The sequence below is a fragment of the Peromyscus eremicus genome, chromosome 19, assembly GCF_949786415.1.
Source record: "Peromyscus eremicus chromosome 19, PerEre_H2_v1, whole genome shotgun sequence".
NCBI classification, from domain to species: Eukaryota; Metazoa; Chordata; class Mammalia; order Rodentia; family Cricetidae; genus Peromyscus; species Peromyscus eremicus.
In genome coordinates this window covers 41,455,173-41,474,828 of record NC_081435.1, presented here as the reverse complement: position 1 = coordinate 41,474,828, position 19,656 = coordinate 41,455,173, and the positions used below count along the sequence as shown (strand labels likewise).

Here is a 19,656-nt window from a genome sequence, read left to right as displayed (position 1 = left end):
CAATCAACTATTCAAGCAACCAATCAGGGAAGAATCAGTCTGATATATTGTAATACTGATCACTATAAAGTCTTTTCTTGTACCTATTATTACATATCAATATAAAACTATCAAGCGTAAACATTTTTTTCCTAATTTAGAAAATTACCAGTGTACAATGAGAAGAGCCCATATTGGGCAACAGGAAAATAAAATTCCACTCCAAGCCCTTTAACTTGGGAAGGTGAAAAGGTTTCAGAGGCTCTCCGATCTCAGCCTCCCCATATCTAACCAAAAGAACAGCATGAGCCACCATAGGTAATAACTGGGGCTGCAATCACAGGTGACCAGGTGCCCTCCAGAAAAGAAGGGTCATTTGCCCTGACCTTGTGGGTGACTATGAACTTTTCTGACAGGCAGCAAATGAGCTGGAGTGGGTAATCTAGGCCCCTGTGGCCTTGGGAGCACCTCTTGGGGGCAGTAGTGTTTGGTCAGGCGATGGGCCAGGTCAGTGTCCTGCTGGGCAGCTCAGGCAGCTGACTTGCAGGATGGTATCTGAGGAGATGTGCTGGTGGCAGCTACTCCCTGGTCCTGAGGGTGAATCAGACTCTCCCTGGAGTTCGGTAGGCAGTGGAAGAAATAAGAACACTGTCTATCGTATCAAGACATAAAATGCAAGAATTGTCCACAGCCAAGGCTGTGCCCTTCACTTCTGGACCTCACAGCAACCTCCACTGAGCTCCCACTGCCGAAGGGTGAAGAAAAAGGCTCTCACTGAAGTCCTCGGGGTCAAGCCACTGAGTGACCCCAGCACGAATTTGAAACACACAGCAGGAAGCAAGTCCTCTCAGCAACCACATCTTCCAAGCCCCATCTCTGAGAATAGAAAATGCTAAGCCCAATTTAAGCATCATTGTAAGCTCCTCTCAGTGCCAGATGATTTTATCCACATATTTACATCCGAAGCACAAACAACTTAAAATGTTTACACTGAGGGGTAATGGAAGTCATGTGTCAGTTGCAGTGGGGGGGGGGGGTTGGAGGGGGATCAAGCCTTCTTCAGAACTAAAGCCTGAAGATCTACAATATCTGGGGGAAATCTGGCCTACAAACGAAAGCGTGTTGTTTACCTATCCCATCTAATTACAGAGAGCATGCCTTCTACCCTTTGCATACAATTTCTTAGGTCGATTTCTCTTGGTTTTTGGTCTGCTGTTTGCTCTCAAGTGTTGCCTGAAGCTATGGAATCCTGATAGCTCTATGCATAGAATCTCAGGGAAGGCCACCCGCATTCCTGGGATTTGCGATTCTCTGAGATTTGCGATTCCAGTTTCCTTTAGGTTCTCACTCCCAGAGAGACAGTGAAGCATCCTTCCACCAAGCTGGAAGTCCAAGAGCAAACCCTCCTCAGCTCCTGCCTCTTCTGCCCCGTCTGTCCTCCTTGAACAGGGTAAAGACTAGGACACAAGAGAAGGCTGGGAACTGACACCTGGCCTCTTCCTTTCCACCAGGAAGGTGTCCTCCACTTTATCACTGGGCATCAGCCACCAGGGACGCAGACCCAGTCATCCACCAGAGCTCTGCATGGGGACAGACACACAAGCTTCAGAGCTCCCAGATTCTCTCCTATGCAAGACCCACCCTGGAGTTAATAAAGCTTGAAGGGGCCACAAGGACACCGAAGGAAGAACATAGCCATGCTGCCAATTTCTCTAATGCAATAATCTTAGAAGGATCTATCTTCTTAACTCTCACATGAAGTCTGTCTCTTCTGTCTTGTTTTGTTTTTTTGAGGTAGGGTCTCCCTGTGCAGGCCAAGCTGGCCTTGGATTTCTGATTCTCTAGCCCAATCCTCCAAAGTGCCGGGATTATAGGTCTGCCCAACATATTTGCACCCTTCTTTTTTGAGGCAGGATTCCTTTCCTCAACAAAGCTATGCTCACCTCCACATATCACTTCTCATGTGGGACTAAATGGAGGGCATGTCTGACCCTTTGGGCCTGCTTGTCTCTGCCCCTGCCCTGCCCATCTATGCACCTAATGAGGACTCCAAGGAATAGTCACCTAAGCCTTCAGGGGTGGCGTTGTAAACTTCAGAGAAGTGGACGGACAGTGGCTTATTCTCTCCTTTGCCTTCTCTGTCACTTGTGGGAAGGAGACTTTCATCTTAGCTCATCCAGTTCTGCTTGTCCTTCGAGGAGAAAGTAGAGAGCTTCCTGATGCATTCCTTCTAGACCAGTGCTTCTCAGCCTTCCTAATGCTGTGACCCTTTAATACAGTTCCTCATGTTGTGGGGACCCCCAACCATACAATTATTTGTTACTACCTCTTAACTGTAACTTTGCTACTATTATGAATCATAATGTAAACATATCTATGTTTTCCGATGGTCTTAAGCGACCCCTGTGAAAAGTTCATTCAACCCCAAGGGGTCATGACCCACAGGTTGAGAACCACTGCTCTAGACTTATATTCTAATTCTCAAAAAAGTTGGCACTGAGGGGGAAACTTCTATACAGCCTTGGTGGAGTTTTACACATATCTTAGCCTGCTCCACTGAAGATTTATTTTCTCCCAGGACTCCAATTAGCACCTGAACATTTAAAACCCAAGGGTTGAGGAAACAGAATCATTTCATCTAAAACACAAAGTAACCTGTACAACAGCTGAATATAAAAATGGACAGATCGTTTCAACAGCATTCTTCCAATGACACTGAATCTGCACTTACCCAATGCATAAACAACTTTAAACAGGAGCCAATAAAAGCTACGTGAACCAACCCATAGGCGTATCTGTCACCAAAAACAGCCATATCTCAGGATCTCCGGCTGCTGGTCAGTATTTGGTGTCACACGCTCACATTCTGAGCCCAGAGTGAGGCATTGACTGAGCTCTGTGACCCGGAAGATCCGAACATCTCTTACCTGTAAATATGTTTCCAGGCCTTGCCGCCGCTGCTCCAGGACTTTGGGGACCCAGTTCCTGACGTGCTTAGAAGGGATTTCTGGAGTCTTGATACATTTCTTAAGCTTCCAAGACAGAAGGGGAAAGATGTCTGTTAATTATAATAAAATCATCTAGCAGAAAGAAAAGCCAACTAAGCAAAATAAACTATGGCTAAAATAAGCCGAAAAGTTTTCCCAAACATTTTTGAACTGAGGTGTCCTGATTGTTCAGACTTCAGGACAAATGCGTTTTATGTTTGATAGTTGTTATGATGAGTATTTCAGATTTAAATGAGTTTTTTTCTGAGTAATTAAAAGTCTAATACTTGAACTAAAAGGAAAAAAAAAGATAGTTTCAAAAGCCAATTTATTTCACAGCAATATTAACACGTTTTTAAATCTAGTTTTCTAACTAAAGAAGAAGTCCTTCCACATATACTTTTCACATAAGAAAAGAGAATAAACTCTGGTCCTTTCTGACCACTGTCCCCCAAAATGTCACATGAACTGGAGCACAACCCTCAGAGAGGTTCTTGAAATTTCTGAAATAAAGTGAATTTTAAAATATGGAAAAAGTCTAGTCCTTCCAAAAATTCAGAGAAGCAGATGCAAGCGCTACTCTTGCAAACTGAAGGGCGGTTTTGAGTTAGAACATCTAGGCGGTCCTTTCAGGGGGTGACACTAAAAAAAATATTCTGGGGCTGGAGAGATGGCTCAGTTGTTAAGACCCCTGGCTGCTCCTCCAGGGGACCAGTGTGTGATTCCCAGCACCCACACAGTGTCTCACAACTATCTGTAACCCCAATTCCAGGGTTCTGGACACCTTCCTCTGACCTCTTCAAGCACCAGGCACACAAGTGGTACACAGACATACATGTAAGCAAAACACCCAAACGCATAAAAAATAAAAACTTATTTTTCAGAAGAGCTATTCAAAGTTAAGTTAGAGCTGCTTTGGTATGCAAAATAAGATCCATCTCCAAGGAGTGCCATGCCCTAAACCTGGAGTGTTTCCCTGTACAGCTACAGCAAAAGGGATTTTCTTCCAGTTGGGTGAAATTATTGATTTAATAACAGGGAGACTGTCCTGGATTATTTGGGCAGGTTCAATGCAACCATGAGGACCTTACAAGAGGCCAGAGGTTAAAAAAGTATGAAGCATGGTAGTGCATACCTATAATCTCAGCACTTAGAAGGCTAAGGCAGGAAGATGACAATTTGGAGGGTATCCTGGGCTACAAAGAAAGACTCTGTGTCAAGGCAGAAATGTAACTCAGGGGATAGCACTTGCTTAGCATGTATAGTGCCTTGGGTTTAATCACCCGGACCTAAAAACACAGAATTTATAAAAAAAATACAAAAGTAATAAATTTTGTCATTAAAAAAAAAAGTCCTAAATATATATGAGTGCAATTCCCAATCTATGCTTCTTACCAACAGAACAAGTAGGATACAGCTGGCTGGAGTTCTATAAGCCTGGTTGGAGCCTGAGGTCATTGGAGACTCCCGGAGGAAGATTGACTCCAAAGAGAAATAACAGAGGGACACTGGATAGTGCTGTGAAACAATCCTTTTCTATACTATGAATAGGTATTACTCTCATTGGTTAATAAAAAGCTGACAGGCTGGTAGCTGGGCAGGAAAGCCAAACTGAGGATGAGGGGAAGGAGGGCGGAGTTAGGAGAGACGCCATCCATCCAGCCGCCAAGCAAGCAGGACATGTAAAAATGAGGTAACAAGCCATGAGCCATGTGGCAAAGCATACATAGAAATATGGGTTAATTTCAATGTAAGAGCTAGTTAGTAATAAGCCTGAGATACTGGCCAAGCATTTATAATTCATATTCAGCCTCTGAGTCAGTTATTTGGGACCAGGCGGTCGGGACAGAAATAGGACTTAGAATTTGTTCAAACATATTACTCTTCTGCCAGTTAGAGAAAAGAAGTTCATCACTTTTCAATCTTTTGGATTGAAAGTGTGGAGAAAGGAGTCCTAGATACAGCAAAGGGCCCCAGAAGATGACTATGAACAGCCACTGGGCTCCTCCTCCATGTGCCTTGGCACTAGAAACATACCTGCCCCAACTGGAAACCAACGGTCTTAGGGTGCCGTTGCTGTGATAATAATAAACGCCAGGACCAAAAGCAAGTTGGGGAGGGAAAGCTTTATTTCATCTTACAGCTTGTAGTTCATTATCCAGGGAAGTCAGGGCAAGAACCTGGGGGCAGGAATCAATGAAGGGGCCATGAAAAAGTGCTGCTTACTGGCTTGCTTCCCACAGATTGCTCAGCCTGCTTCCTTACATCATCCAGAACCATAGTAACATGGGCCCTTCCACATCAATCACCAATCCAAAAAAAAAAAAAAAAAATGCCCTACAGACTTGCCTACAGGCCAATACATGGAGGTATTTTCTCAACTAAGGTTCCTTCCTCACAGATGACCCTAGATTCTGTCAAGTTGACATTAAAACTAGCCAGCACACCAACAATAAACAAGTTAATGGAGTCTGTGAAGGTGGTAGCATTGGAAATTGGGGATGGGGTGGGGTGGGGTGGCAGGGAGAAGGCCTGTGTGAGGCAGTAATGTCTGAGGCATGACCTGAATCTTGTTTGAAGGAAGCCAGGTGAGCAGCCCAAGGAACATGACTAGAGTAGAGACAGCAATAGAAAGGAAGAGTCAGGCCTTCGGTGCTCAAAGCCAACAAGGAGAGACGGACTCTCAGAGGAGGCAACACCATATTCTTCAGTGCCTTGTGGGTCATGGCAGGGATTTGGATATTATTTTATTTTTGGTTGTGAGCCTAGCCTTTAACGGCTGAGCCATCTCTCCAGCCCTGGATATTATTTTAAAGGAGAGGTAAATTGATGATTTCAACAAAAGTGCCATGACCTAACCTTTACTTTGGAGGGGACATGCTGGGTTCAATGAACAAGAAAGACAGCATGGGGGGTGGGGGTAGAGGTGGGGCTAACAGAGCAGTTCAAGGTGCCTGAAGAAAGCTAGGCAAGAGATGATGGTCTTGACCGCGTGTGCAGGTGGTGGATGTGGGCAGGTGTGGGGGGCTGTGGGTGGACAAAGTAGATCTGATCATCATGGCTCTGGGGCAGACATTCAGGTTTGGACCTCCTCTGGCAGCTATTTTGATTAACTGCCCGTCATTTACTGAACAGTGTCATAATGTCAGGTTTGAGCTCAATGGCTGTATTAGAGTTCTCTAGAGGAAAAGAACTGATAGAATTCATGTGGCCATGATCCAGCCAGTCCAACAATGGCTGCCCATCAGTGGAAAATCCAAGAATCTATTAGTTGTTCAGCTCATGAGGCTGGATGTCTCGGCTTGTCTTCAGTGCGTGCCGGAATCCTGGAGAAGTAGGCTCTAATGCCATTGAAGGATTGGGTTTGCCAACAAGAGCGAGGGCAAGTAGGCAAAGAGCAAGGGCTTCCTTCTTCCATGTCTTTGTATAGGTGGGCACCAAAAAGGTGCAGCCCAGATTAAAGGTGGGTCTTCCCATTTCAAATGGTTTAATTAAGAAAAAGCCATCGACGGGCAGTGGTGGCACACGCCTTTAATCCCAGCACTCGGGAGGCAGAGCCAGGTGGATCTCTGTGAGTTCGAGGCCAGCCTGGGCTACCAAATGAGTTCCAGGAGAGGCACAAAGCTACACAGAGAAACCCTGTCTCGAAAAACAAAAAAAGAAAAAAGAAAAGAAAAAGCCATCATAGGTGCACTCAGCCACTTGGGTTTTAGTTAATTCCAGATGTAGTCAAGTAGACAACCAAGAATGGCCATCACACTGCCCAATCTACTAGTTATTTCCCAAATCTACAGTTCCTGGGTGCTCCAGGATTCAACTCCTGGTTTTCGGTGAATGAAAAACACACTCTCTACCTCCACTCCCAGCTGTGTGTAACAACGTGACTGCATCCTGGTCATAGGGAGGTAAGCAGAGAAGGTGTCAATCCAACCCAAAGAAGGGCTCTTTCTCAGAGGTCGTAAGGGAGGGGATATTTTCTTCCTTTCATTCTTCCACTCTACAGAAATGGCCTATGGATGGAACCAGCCCGGACACCTTTGACCATGAGGCAGAAGCTGTGTGGTGTTGGGAATGGCAAAGTAATAGGAACCTGATCGCTTCCATGGAAGAACAACAAAATCCCATCTGTTGCTGTCACCACTGTTTTGCATTTATAACCACTGTCAACTATATTTAATCCTCTGTGAATAGGGGAAAATGTCATTCAGAGTTCAACATGTTAAACCTAAAAACCTTGATTTCCTAAGTTCCCTTAGCATCACGGTGGTCACGTGACACCGTTGTTAATTAAAGTGTAGCACAAGTCTACTGGGTAGAACTTCCGTTTTCCCAAAAAGACCACAGGATTTGTTCCTGCTAGAAGTGTGAAGCGAGGCCTGAGGTGACTGCAGCTATGTTATAATCAGAAAGTGAAAGCCACAACTTTAGGACAATGGATACTGAGGCTGGCTCCATCCCTTGGTCTGCCTGCCTTTAGGTTTCCTAAGGATAACAACAATAAATCTCTTACTTACTGAAGAAAGCCAGTCAAGGTTCTATGATGTACAACCTTAGGCACTCTTAACATAGAGGAATCAACTGTTGAGTTGGAGAGTTTAAGCTAGAGATGCTTCTAGGTGTCCATGTGTGTGCAAGTATACAGAATTCTGTAAATCCGGGAGTCTGAAGACTGTAAATAGCACCCATAGACATAGAACTAAATCATATTACGTTGAGAATGAAGTCCTAACACAGCAGAAGGGCTATGGTGGGCAGAATGCACATATCAGCCCGATGTTTACAACCTACCTAACTCCTTCCATGTGGGTGTGGGCAAACCTGTGATTACAGTGGCAAAGTCACTTCCATGGTTGCCTGTCTGTACACTTCAGTCTTAGTAGACTGATGGCTTTGAGGAAGTGGCCAGGGCTTGAGGGGGACCTCTAGCAGCTAAGAGCGGCCCCTGATCAACAGTCAGCAATACAAGACGTCAATCCTGCAGATTCAGGCAGAAGTCTGCTCGAGTGAGTGTAGATGTGGACCTAAGCCTAGGACAAGATCATGGCATGGCTGTTCTTGATCACAGACAGTAAGACTGACTCCTGACCCAGGGAGACTCTGAAACAACTGTGACTTGAAGACTTGTGTCTCAGGTGATTTATTATACTGCAATGGAATACTGGGAGGGTCAACTCTGAGGGGCAGGTAGTAAGTGAGGATGAGGCGAGAAGCTATCCCACAGGAGTGTTTCAAAAAGGGAACAAGAGGAGGCAAGATGACCGTGTAAGCCTTCAACCTGACTTCGACCCCCACAAAAGCTCTGCCGGCTGTCTCCTCTCCAGTTTTTCTCTTTGCATTTTGATGACACAGCACTGAAAACATTTTTCCTTTTTGTTTACATGAGGGGTTACTGAGGGAGCCGATCAACATGACACACTTGGAGGTGAGCAAGCATTTAGATGAGAGACAAATCCAAGACAATATGTTTCCAGTAGGGCTCAGCTGCTTGCAAGATAAATACTCCTTGTCTTCTTCATCTGATGATTAACTGTCCTGCTACGCAGCATCCGGGCAAAGGACTTTTCTGATGTGAGTAGATAAGTCACACACACACACACACACACACACACATACACACACACACACAGGTTTTCAGTGCGTGGCCATTCCCTTTTCCTTTTTACATTGTTAGAACTCATTGAGAGTTTATTACAGATAGAAAAGACCTACCAGCATAAGAAGTGGCCATTCCCTTTCCCTTTTTACAGCCTTAGAACTCTGTTACACCATTACACCTTTTACATTGTTAGAACTGTTACACTGTTACATCGGTAGAACTCTGTTACTCTGTTATAACTTTTACATTGTTATACCTCTGTTACACTGTTATACTTTTTACATTGTTAGACCTCTGGTACACTGTTACTGTTTACATTCTTAGAACTGTGTTACATTGTTACACTTTTTAACCTTGTTAGAACTGTTACACTATTACATTTTTTACATCATTAGAACTCTGTTACACTGTCACACTTTTTACATCATTAGAATTCTGTTACACTGTTACACTTTTTACATCCGGTCAACTCTGTTACATTGTTACTCTTTCTGTATTGTTAGAACTCTGTTACAAACAAACAAACAAAAAAGACTCATCAGCATGTGAAGTGGAGAGAAAAACCTACTATTTTCCACAGAGAGGATTAGAAATGCTTTTACGAAGGAGAGGGAAAAAAATAACGGAAACAAAAGAGATGTTTGGGGAGAAAGAGATAACCCTTCCTGTATACTATCACCCCAGTTTTCTCAGGGTTCCTTCAGGGATGGTGCATGGGTACTGTTCTCCCAGTTTGATCCCATATAGCAGTGTTGTGGTTCATCTGAAATGTGTACTTCATTAAATTGAATAGAAGAGAATGCAATATTTGACTGAAACCCAAAGGAGGCAATAACAAAAGATGAGGATAGTTAATTTGAAAATGAACCCGCCCCATATTTCACTGAACACGTTATGAATAAAAGGGTGGGCTGGAACTGACAGAAAACAGCTGGGAAGGCATGGAGAATAAAATATGCTCAGAAGTTTGCAGTGTGGGGCAGAGTTTCTTGTCATGCATGAGGTTGGGGCCTAGGACAGCACAGCTCTTTGCAAGCATGGCCATGAAAAGTGTGGAAAGTGATGAATTACTTGGCAGGAGTAGAGGTGACTGGGGCATGGGGCTGGGCCCTTCACATACTTAAAGACTGACCCATCACAAGAGCCACAGGGGACAGACACCTTGTTACAAAGAACAGGACAGAGTCTTGCTTTGTGTGAGTGGGGAATCTGTCATCCCCCTTCCTCATCTTAGCACAGTAGAAGCTACAAAGGAACAGATATTAGAGGGACCTGGGGTCAAATCTCTAATACCATAAACATTCACACCAGAACACATATGATGTTCTCCAATCTCCCATATACCAGATAATTAACCCTGTGCAAAACACAAAGGATAAGACATGGGGGAGGGGGGAGACATAGCAATACACACATGGAATTGTAGCGTGTGGGCGGAGCATGAGTTTTCAGACAACCTGGAATCCAGCTGGAGATATGGGATAACTAAGTTTTAATTGTGTTAAGATATAATTTTAATTGTTTAAGTAGAAAGGTTTATGTTAAATGGACGGGAGTTTCAAGGGGGGGGGGAGGAGATTAGAAAGCAGGCAGCTGGCACTGAGGAACTTGAAGGTCCTGCTTTGTTTTTAACACACAGACAGATAATGGGCATATAGACTGACAAAGACAGGGATGTGTGGGCCTATACAGGGCGTGCTTGGGTGTGGCTAACACGAACGTTCCTTAGGAGAAGCAGCAGAAATAGGGTTGGCCAATAGATGCCTGGAAATGAACAGAGTAATGATGCCTTCAAAGACACATGAGAACCCCTAATCCCCAGACCCCAGGAGTGGTATTCCTGTCCAGAAAGGGGCTTGCAGGTGTGATTTTGATGAAGGATATTGCTATGGGACAGCTCTCCTGGATTAACATTGGGATGGGCCCCATGTTACCTCAAAGGGGAGAAGAACTACAAGGGTCAGAGAGAGGGGTGTGAAGACAGGAGATGAAGAGGGAGGCAGACGCAGGAAGGGTGGTGACTGCCAGCTGCTGGGAGCTACAAAAGGCAGAAAACGGGCTCTCCTGTGGGAATGCAGCCCTGTCCACCCACTTAGCAAAAGATAATAAATGGGCCTTGTTTTAAGTTGCCGTTTTTGTTGTTATTTGTTACCATGGTTTGAGAACACTGTCCCAGGAGTCACTGTCTGTGACACAATAGACAATTCAAGCCCACATCAGAGAGAGCGGGAGAAAGGTCTAGAAATGCAGCGAAAGGCAAACTGACATACAGCAGAGAAAAGGTAAGAAGACGGAGAGCAGACTGCTGACACAATATAAAACAGCACCACCCTGAGTGACAGCGAAGAACCAAGGGGTGCAGACTGCAGCAATGTGGAAGAATGAATTGACAGGGCCTAGTGACGTTCTAGAAAATTCAGGTAAAAGAAAGGTCAGAAGGACCTTCAGCATTCAGAACCTTGAGCTGCTTAGTTCTAAGCCTCATGGTTGGGGGGGGGAGTATGGTGTGGTGTGTGTGTGTGTGTGGTGGGGGACTGTATCTGGGTGACATCTTTAAAAATATAATTCACAGTAGGAATTTCAACCTCCAGAGAGCATAAGATGCTCTAGGGAACTGACTTAAGATGCAGATCACCAGGCTCCATTACACAGGCTAGTAAGCAAACTCCAGGGCCCTAGTAAATGAGAAAGCACAGAAATAGAATAACTAAAAAGAAAAAAAAAAAAGATGTGCACATAAATGAACTCAAAAAGCATCACTTTATGCAAGGGAAGATGTCTGCTTCCTAAGTCAACAACTTTCAGAGTGATGATGTCCAAAGCAGATGAGATGCTGCAAGCCTTAAACAGTCCTATCTGCTTTGTAATACATGTCAGGGGATTAATATATATATACACACATACACACACACACACACACACACACACACACACACACCCATATCCTTTGACGGAGAAGTGCTCTTTTTGGTAATATAACTTGCTGTGCAGGATTTGTTTTTAAAAATCCAAGAAAGAAAACAGTAATCACATTGGAGTACTAGAAGCTGAGTCAGGATGTACAGGGGACAGTGGGACACTCCTCTTGTCCCCACTCAAACTGGCTGGAAGACTTAGCTGTAATTCTAGCACTTGGGAGGCCGAGGCAGGAGGATCACAGTAAGTTCAAAGCCAGTCTGGGCTATGGTAAATTTGAGAAGAAAATAATGAGTATACAGGGGAAAAAAATCAAAATTAAGGATCCATCTTGGTGGCAGAGCAGTCTCCGGCCTGCAAAGGCCCTGGGGTTGGGCTCCAGCAACTCCTTCATCACCACCCAAACAAGAAGAGCAAAGAAAAATATGTGACTTTTATGGAAAAATACATGACTTTTATGAAGACAGAAAAATTCTGAGAAAGGTTTAAAAATACATTTCCCAACACTAACTAGACAAGCTCAAATAGTTTCTTCCTCAACATTAGCAAGAACAATCAACAAGGAGGCATTTGTGCGTCTGCAGGACACGAAGAAGAGCTATGAATCGACCTCAGTGAAGGTATGAAGTGCTTAGGAACAGCCCACGTGCTATTTTGGAGTCAACTTAGGTGCACTGGCAAAACTTCTCATCGAGAGAGCAGACTACAGAATGTAAGAAAAACCAAGACAGGCACGGATCAGATGTCAGAAACTGTGGTGATAAGCAGACGTTTCCAGGAAATTCAACGGCGGAAGATGATATAAATACAGTTAAAGGCAGGCATTTAGTGAACTGTCATCTCCTGTCACAAAATTCACACATGGAAATCGAGGGTAGCAAAGGCACAGTTAAAGGATGATGCTGCCTAGTGGGAAGCAGCCGCGGTCAAGTTTGTGCGAGGCACTTTGCTGACTCTTACCTGCGACGGTGCTTCTGAGCAGTTTTATAGTTATGATGACAGACTGACATGAACTTTTATATCCCACCAGTGTGTGCATCTGCCTTCTGGCCTTACCTTTCCACCAATCCTAACCCAGCAGTGGCTCTTCCCTCTCTATGGTGCACAGTCAGACAGCACACTCCAACAGCCTGCCCCTCCCCCAAAACCGTGATCTCCATGTCCCTATAAGGATGTCTCGAACTCTGTAACAGAGATTTGAGAATCACTGTTCTACTTGCTCTCACGAGCTTCATTATGAAAAACTGGATAAAGTTAATAATGGAACAGCAGAAATTGAAAGAATAAGTCCTACAAAGTACAGGAATTTTTTTTTTTTTTTTTTTTTTTTTTGACAATGCTTGATTGCTGAGGAGAGGGGGGAATTGTCCTAGAGCAGGGTGTGGGCAAGCCAGGCTGCACACAGGCGGAGTCTGTGGGCTGCCCCATGGACAGGACCAGCCTAATTGGCAGTCACCCTGCTGTGTCTGTTACGGAGTCGGTCCCCTGGTATCTGGAGAGCTCAGCTGGGCTGTGCTGCTCAGGGAGTACTTCATGCTGACCTAGTAGGTTAGGAAGGGGCTTGCACCTAACAAGCTGCCCAGCCAGGCTGGCAGGGAGAAGCTGGGTGTGGGTGGAGAGAGAATCTGATCTCAACCTCCTGCAGGGACTTAGCTCACCAGGTACCTAGCAGAATTTGCTCCTAAAACCAAACAAAAAAGAATCCCATGAGGAAGAGGGGACCCAAATTTTATGTTTGTTTCTTTCTGAGGTCCCCAGGGCTGGTGCTTTTTAAAACAAGTCTCCTGGCAACACCTGATGGAAATCTTGTAGGCACTTGCATGGTTTATCTGGGAGGGAACCTGAACTTGATGAAATTCTAATTGGAGAATTAAATTCACTTAATTAAATGGTTTGCCACCCCAACAGAAAAGCGTAGGGCATCTTTCCAAAGAAGCGAGGGAGTGGGATGGTGGTGTACACCAAGCCCAGCACTCAGGAGGAGGGGCAGAGGGGTAGCTATGAGAGTTCTAAGCCAGCCAGAATTACACAGGGAGACTGTCTAAAATTAAACAAACACTCAGACAACAGGGAAACAGGTTCACTAATCTCTCAGTTTAGACTTAATTCTCTACTCTCTGATTAAAGTGGAAGAAACTTTTTACAAAGTTCTAAAAGCCTTTTAATCCAGAATCAACTCATTATGACATTTTTATGCAGTGATGTGTCCCAGAAAAATTATGTAGACATTAAAAAGCATAAACTAAAAGACTCTCTAACTTAACCCATTTCTAGCTTCTTGGCCAACTATCTAATCATGGCATGCATCCTATGCATGCATGTGTTTCATATGTGTGTATATACATTCATATATATATATATATATGATACACTCCTAGACACAGATATGTGAAAGAAAAATGATAAATTTGAACTGATTCATCATTTGTGATTTTCTTCCAGGAAATCTCACTAGGTATTTCAAGCTATGACGAAAAATTTAGCACCCAAATAATTTATAACCCCCCAAAAAATTAAGCTCGGTTTGGAGATTTTTTTTTTAAAGTATTCATTTTCAATTCATTAGTGACCATTTCCTCCTGAAAGTCAGTTACTTCTTCTGCATTTCTGTTCCTTTGATCCGTGACTTTGAAATGGACCAAAGAGCTACAGTATCCATCATTCTGGTATAGTCGCTCTCCACTACTCACAGGACAGCTGTGGATGGGGAGCCTCTTCTCCATGTACCCCACATGAACACACATGTACACATACACAAGCTTGTCCAGGTACACAACATTTAAGTTGAGTTTAATAAATTTCTTCCTGTATAGTGATTTCTTGTGTTTCTTTTCTTTTTGTAAAGAGCAACAAATGCATTTCTTGGACAGAAGAGGGTGTTGATCTTACTCATTATAAACCTTTAATATTTGATGCGATGTACTCCAACAGCTTACTGCCTCCAATATATACATGCAAGCAATTGTAACCGGAAACCCACTTATTTAAAAATAAAAACCAAATACACTGATTGAAGAATCTATTTTAAAAAGAAATCAATGCCGTTATAAAGAAACTACGTGCACAGTAGATAGCAATGTTCTGAAGAACATAGGATGGAGTCTTTACATTATACCATGGGCCACACAGAGAAAAGGAGAAAAACATAAAACCAAAGATTACCTTTTTGTGCAAGGCATGGAACTCGCTGTACCTTTTCTCAACAAAGTGTTTTCTTCCATTCATTAGCACCTCTATTTTAAACACCTAAGGAAAAAATTAAAGAGATTAATTCCGCTAGTTCAAAACCCTCAGTTGTCGATGTGGTAAGTTTGTGATCGTGATATATTTCATCCCTTTAATTACAGAAGCCGATTCTCCCCAAACCCAGAAGGCTCAGGAGACCCTGACCCAACAGCACTGATTAATGAGCCCTCGAACCAAATGCTCACTCGCTAACTGCAGTGTTCTCCAAGAACGCGTCTGCAGACGGGAAACTTCCATGCACTGAGATGCTAATTCACTTTTTAATGCAGAGAATATCCTTCCCTTGAAATGACTTCATCAAATGACTATGATGGCACAGAGCTGACCGTGTGCTGCAAAAGCTGGACCCCTGAGGACTCGGCCACACGGCACCCTGACTGGGTACTCTGAGGAAGGCATTCTGTCATCTGAGACATCATGCAAACAGCAGTGAATTTTAGGTTAATTTCTTCCTAACCTGCATATTCATCTCTAGTCTCAGCTGGGCGTATCCTGCTGTTTGCAGAACAGGGCAAAAGCAGGGAGGGCTCATTTTCCCTGCATGACATGAGTGACAGCCTGTGCTCCCACTTCCAGGAGGTTGAAAGGCCAGATGCAGCGGTGCTCCTGGCGCACTAATTAGTAGGCACTAACATGACATTTTCTGGATTCTTGGGTCAGTGGGTCAAGACTGGGAACAGGGTTGAGAAGTATGGCGAAGTGCTCATGAAAACACGAGGCTCGGCTCCGGGAGGGAGGGGTGCCTGGCAGGAAATAAAGAGCTATCGCTCTTCCAGCCTCTGTCTCACCCCTGTTTCGCTAAGTGAGAGATGAGAGAATATTGGCAAGCTTGAGTTCTGATTTTAATCAACCCTTTGGAAAAGAACAAAGGACATCTACATCTCAGAGTAAAAGAAAAAACAACTTTCATCCAAAATATACTATGTATTCATATTTAACACGGGACATAAAAGGTTCTATAAATATGAAAATAGAGCCCGGTGGCCCTGTATTTCTGCTTTGTGTGTAGCATAACTATTGTATTTACTGTCAAACATAAACACTACCTGTACTTTTGTGTGTCTTTGAAGCATATATTCTTCCACTACAAGGCTGCTCAGTTCAAGAAACCTGTTTTTAAAAAAAGATTACTGGAAAATTTTTTTATCAATTTAACTGATTTCATATTAACATTTCATTTCTTCCTCAATACTTTTCTTTAGTGATTTAAGGAAAATATTTTCTTCTAAAATATACATATGCTTCAAACTCTTTTATATATATATCTCCAATGTTTCTTAGAAAAAATATTCTGTTTACTAAATTACCAAAGAAAATAATCCTTCTTGCAAGATACTGTCTGAAAGAGAACTAGAAAGATATTTCCAGAAACAGATACAAGAGGCAGGCAGCTTCAATGGGGGTGGGGTGGGGGGGGCTTCTGAGTGTCAAGTCCCTGATTTGATCAAAACAATGTGGTGACAATAAGTAGTTTCCATCTGCTGAGCTGATAAAACTGCTCCAGGTCTGGTTACTTGGGGCTGCATCACAACACCCCTTTTAATTGGCTGAAGTAAGGTTCAATCTACTGGGTCTCCCTCAGACAGTCCCGCTTGAAGGCCATGGGTAAGACACCAGCTGCCTCAGGGAACATCATCCCACCTCCTGCCCAAGATGGCTCTGTCTCCAAGTTCCAGTTACTCTTCACAAACACCAAGTTCACAATGGAGGCAGAGTGGAGAAGACACCAATACAAGGGGAGTTCCTAACAAGTGTTAACTCGACTACATTGCCACTGAAAATACATAACCTGCCCTGCACTGCTACGATTTTCTTCCCTTCTGGGTTCTGGGTAAACATCTTAGAAAGGAAGCAGTTTACCAGGATGGAGTCAATTCAGTACATTTTCTTATTATCTCTGCTACAGAGAAAACCCTTCACTCACTTTGCTGTCCTGGAAAAGTTCTGGTGTAGAAACCACTCCAGGGTGGCAGTGACATCTCAGGACTCATGAAACTGTCTGGAGGGCACCAGTACAGTGCCTGGCATTCAGCCGTTAACTTAGGTGACATTTTTACAAAGTAAATACAAGTTCAAATCTTTTAAAATGTTGTTAACATATTTATATATGCATTAAATCATGGTTATTCATAGTAACAATATATTTGCTTCGTTTTTGTTCTATTTTTTTCCTAAGGGAGTGTGTGTGTGTGTGTGTGTGTGTGTGTGCATCTGTGTGTAACTATCCATGCAAACATATTCCAATTCTTTACTCACAACAAAAACTCATTCAATTCTCACACCAGTCCTGCACACTGGGACAAGTTTCCCCACTTTGCAGGTAAGGCAGGAAATGGGGAGATTACACACCTTGACTGCCCCTTCAACCCACAGTTTAGCTCTGGAATCTGTCCAAGCTACAGTGGGGCCTGGGGATTGTTCTGGGCTCTAGGATTCAGTCCTGAAAAGACACAGGCCTGGCCTCCAAGGAGCTGAGATCCTGAGCAATGAGTGAAGTGGACGACGCATCTGTGCACAAGCGACATGGTGACCAGCCAGACATACTCGGTGTCCACAGAACAGCAAGTCAGACATGGAGCTTGACAAGGGTGTTAGTGTGCAGGGAAGGGCTCCCCGAGGGCAGAGGCGGGGAAAATGGGATCTGAGAGTTAATATTTTTAAGAACTGTCAAAATATGGCAGCCCACAGCAAGATAAAAATTCTGTTTCGTACCCAACTGAGAAGCAGCAGGAAACACAACTTACAAGAAGAAGAGAAAACAATGATAGACACTGATTCAGAAAGGATACACGACTAGTGGGCAAAAGCATTCACTGGGGTTATTGTTATGAAGGGATTTCTTACTTTCAAGATCCAGGATGAAAGGCTAACTGTTGAATGCAGATGGGGAAGCCATGACAGAAAACCCAAACTACAGGTGTTGTAGAATATTATTTTAACTAGGCAAAGATGTGCTACATTTGCTTATGCTGCAGAATGTTACTTTAACTGTGTAAAGGCGTGCTACATGTGTTTGTACTGCATTTGTTTAATGATGCAAGGATGTGTGTTTAATTATGTAAAGGTGTGTTGCATCTGTTTCACCTTGCCTTGCCTAAGGCACTTGACTGGTCTAATAAAGAGCCCAACGGCCAATAGCTAGGCAGAGAAAGGATAGGCGGGGCTGGCGGGCAGAGAGAACAAATAGGAGGAGAAATCCAAGCTCAAGAAAAAGAGAAGAGAAGGAGAGAATGGGAACGGAATAAGGGAGATGCCTGGGGCAAGAAGCCAGGCAGATGCCAGACAGACAGACAGACAGACAGACAAGCAGTGAAAGTAAGATCTACAGAAGAAAGGTAATAAGCCCTGAGGCAAAAGGTAGATAAAGAGAAACAGGTTAGTTTATGTTAAAAGAGCTAGCCAGAAATGTGCCTAAGCTAGGCTGAGCATTCAAAACTAATATTAAGTCTCTGTGTCATGATTTGGGAGCTGGGTTGGTGGCCCAAAAAGAAAGCCTGATACATACAGGTATGGGGCTGTTTGATCAAATCATTAACAAATGTAATGAAAAATACACTGGACACAATGAATAACAGACTAGTCATTGAGAAAGAAAAGGTTAGCCAGGCAGTGGTGGCACAGGACTCGGGAGGCAGAGGCAGACAGAGCTCTGAGTTTGAAGCCAGCCTTGTCCACAGAGTGAGTTCTACACAGAGAAACCCTGTGTAGAACCTGTTTTGTTTGAAAAAAAAAAAAAAAAAAGAAAGAGAGAGAGAGAGAAGAAAAAAGAGGAAGACAAGGAAGAAGGAGGAGCCGTGTGTGTGTGTGTGTGTGTGTGTGTGTGTGTGTGTGTGTGTGTGAGCTTAGTGTTGAGAATCTAGCAATAGAAACTATCCACCATGAAACAGACATGAGAGGGGAAAAAAAAAAACCCTAAAAAAACCCCTAAAAAACAAAAACAAAAAACCAGTATCAGGGAACTATGTGTGTGAAAACTAAATAGAAAATGTACCTATAAACTGAAGTCCCCAGAGATTTGGAAAATGAAAGTTAGAGAGCAAGGCAAATATATTATATTCAAAGAAATCATGGCTGTTCCCTACCCCAATTTAATGGAACATATAAACACACAAATCCAATCCCAGCACAAGGGAGGCAAAGGCAGATCTCTGTGAGTTCAAGGCCAGCCTGGTCCACAGAATGAGTTCTAGGACAGCCAGGGCTGTTACATAGAGAAACCCTGTCTCAAAAAACCAAAAAAAGAAAAAAAAAAAGTATTAGACTCACATAGGAGACTTGTCTAAATCTTTACCAATCCTAGGAGGCACCTTAACCACCCTCTAAAATCTATACACATACTAACTCGACATGCACACAGAAATTGCTCTAGGCATGCAAAACATTACAACAATGTATATAATGCATCTCAAATATTTTTATTTATTGATATATTTTGACATCAGTCATTTTTCTGGTGGCTACAAAGTACTCCTGTTTTCATGTAATTATGCTATATTCCTGTGCATGATAGAGCTGCACCAACATTATTTAACTGGGGTTTTAAGGTGAACATTGGATTATTTGTTGTCTTGTTATATATTTATTCATAGAGAGTGTCCTTGTACCCAGGCATGCCTGTACAAGCATAAATGAACCCATACGAGAAACTACCAAAACTTAACCAGACTTCCCCTCAAGTTTCCTAAGAGAACCAGGACAAGGAACATCTTGGCTGTCCCAATCAATGCTGGCCAATAGTCACTTTGCCTATCTAATGAGTAAAATGAGGATTACTTTGGTATATTTTGACAAAGCATATGGCATTTTCTTATGTAAACCATACAAAGTATATGGTTTCTATTTTAACTGTCTCACATAAAGCTGCACAAAAGCCCAACCTACTAGCTCAACTCTACTTCATCTTTCCCTCAGAGATTTTAGAAATTCTGCTAT

The 19,656-nt window shown here is 43.3% G+C and overlaps 1 protein-coding gene across 1 annotated transcript in view; it reads right to left on the bottom strand.

Moving 5' to 3' along the window:
• The window catches only part of Snx24 (sorting nexin 24), a 151,721-nt gene that overhangs the window by 47,398 nt on the left and 84,667 nt on the right, over window positions 1-19,656 (bottom strand). The window contains exons 2-3 of the mRNA XM_059246609.1: window positions 14,641-14,724; window positions 2,907-3,011 (exon numbers count right to left, since the gene is read on the bottom strand). Of these exons, the coding sequence (XP_059102592.1) occupies window positions 2,907-3,011; window positions 14,641-14,724 (189 nt within the window). The remainder of the gene's footprint in view (window positions 1-2,906; window positions 3,012-14,640; window positions 14,725-19,656) is intronic.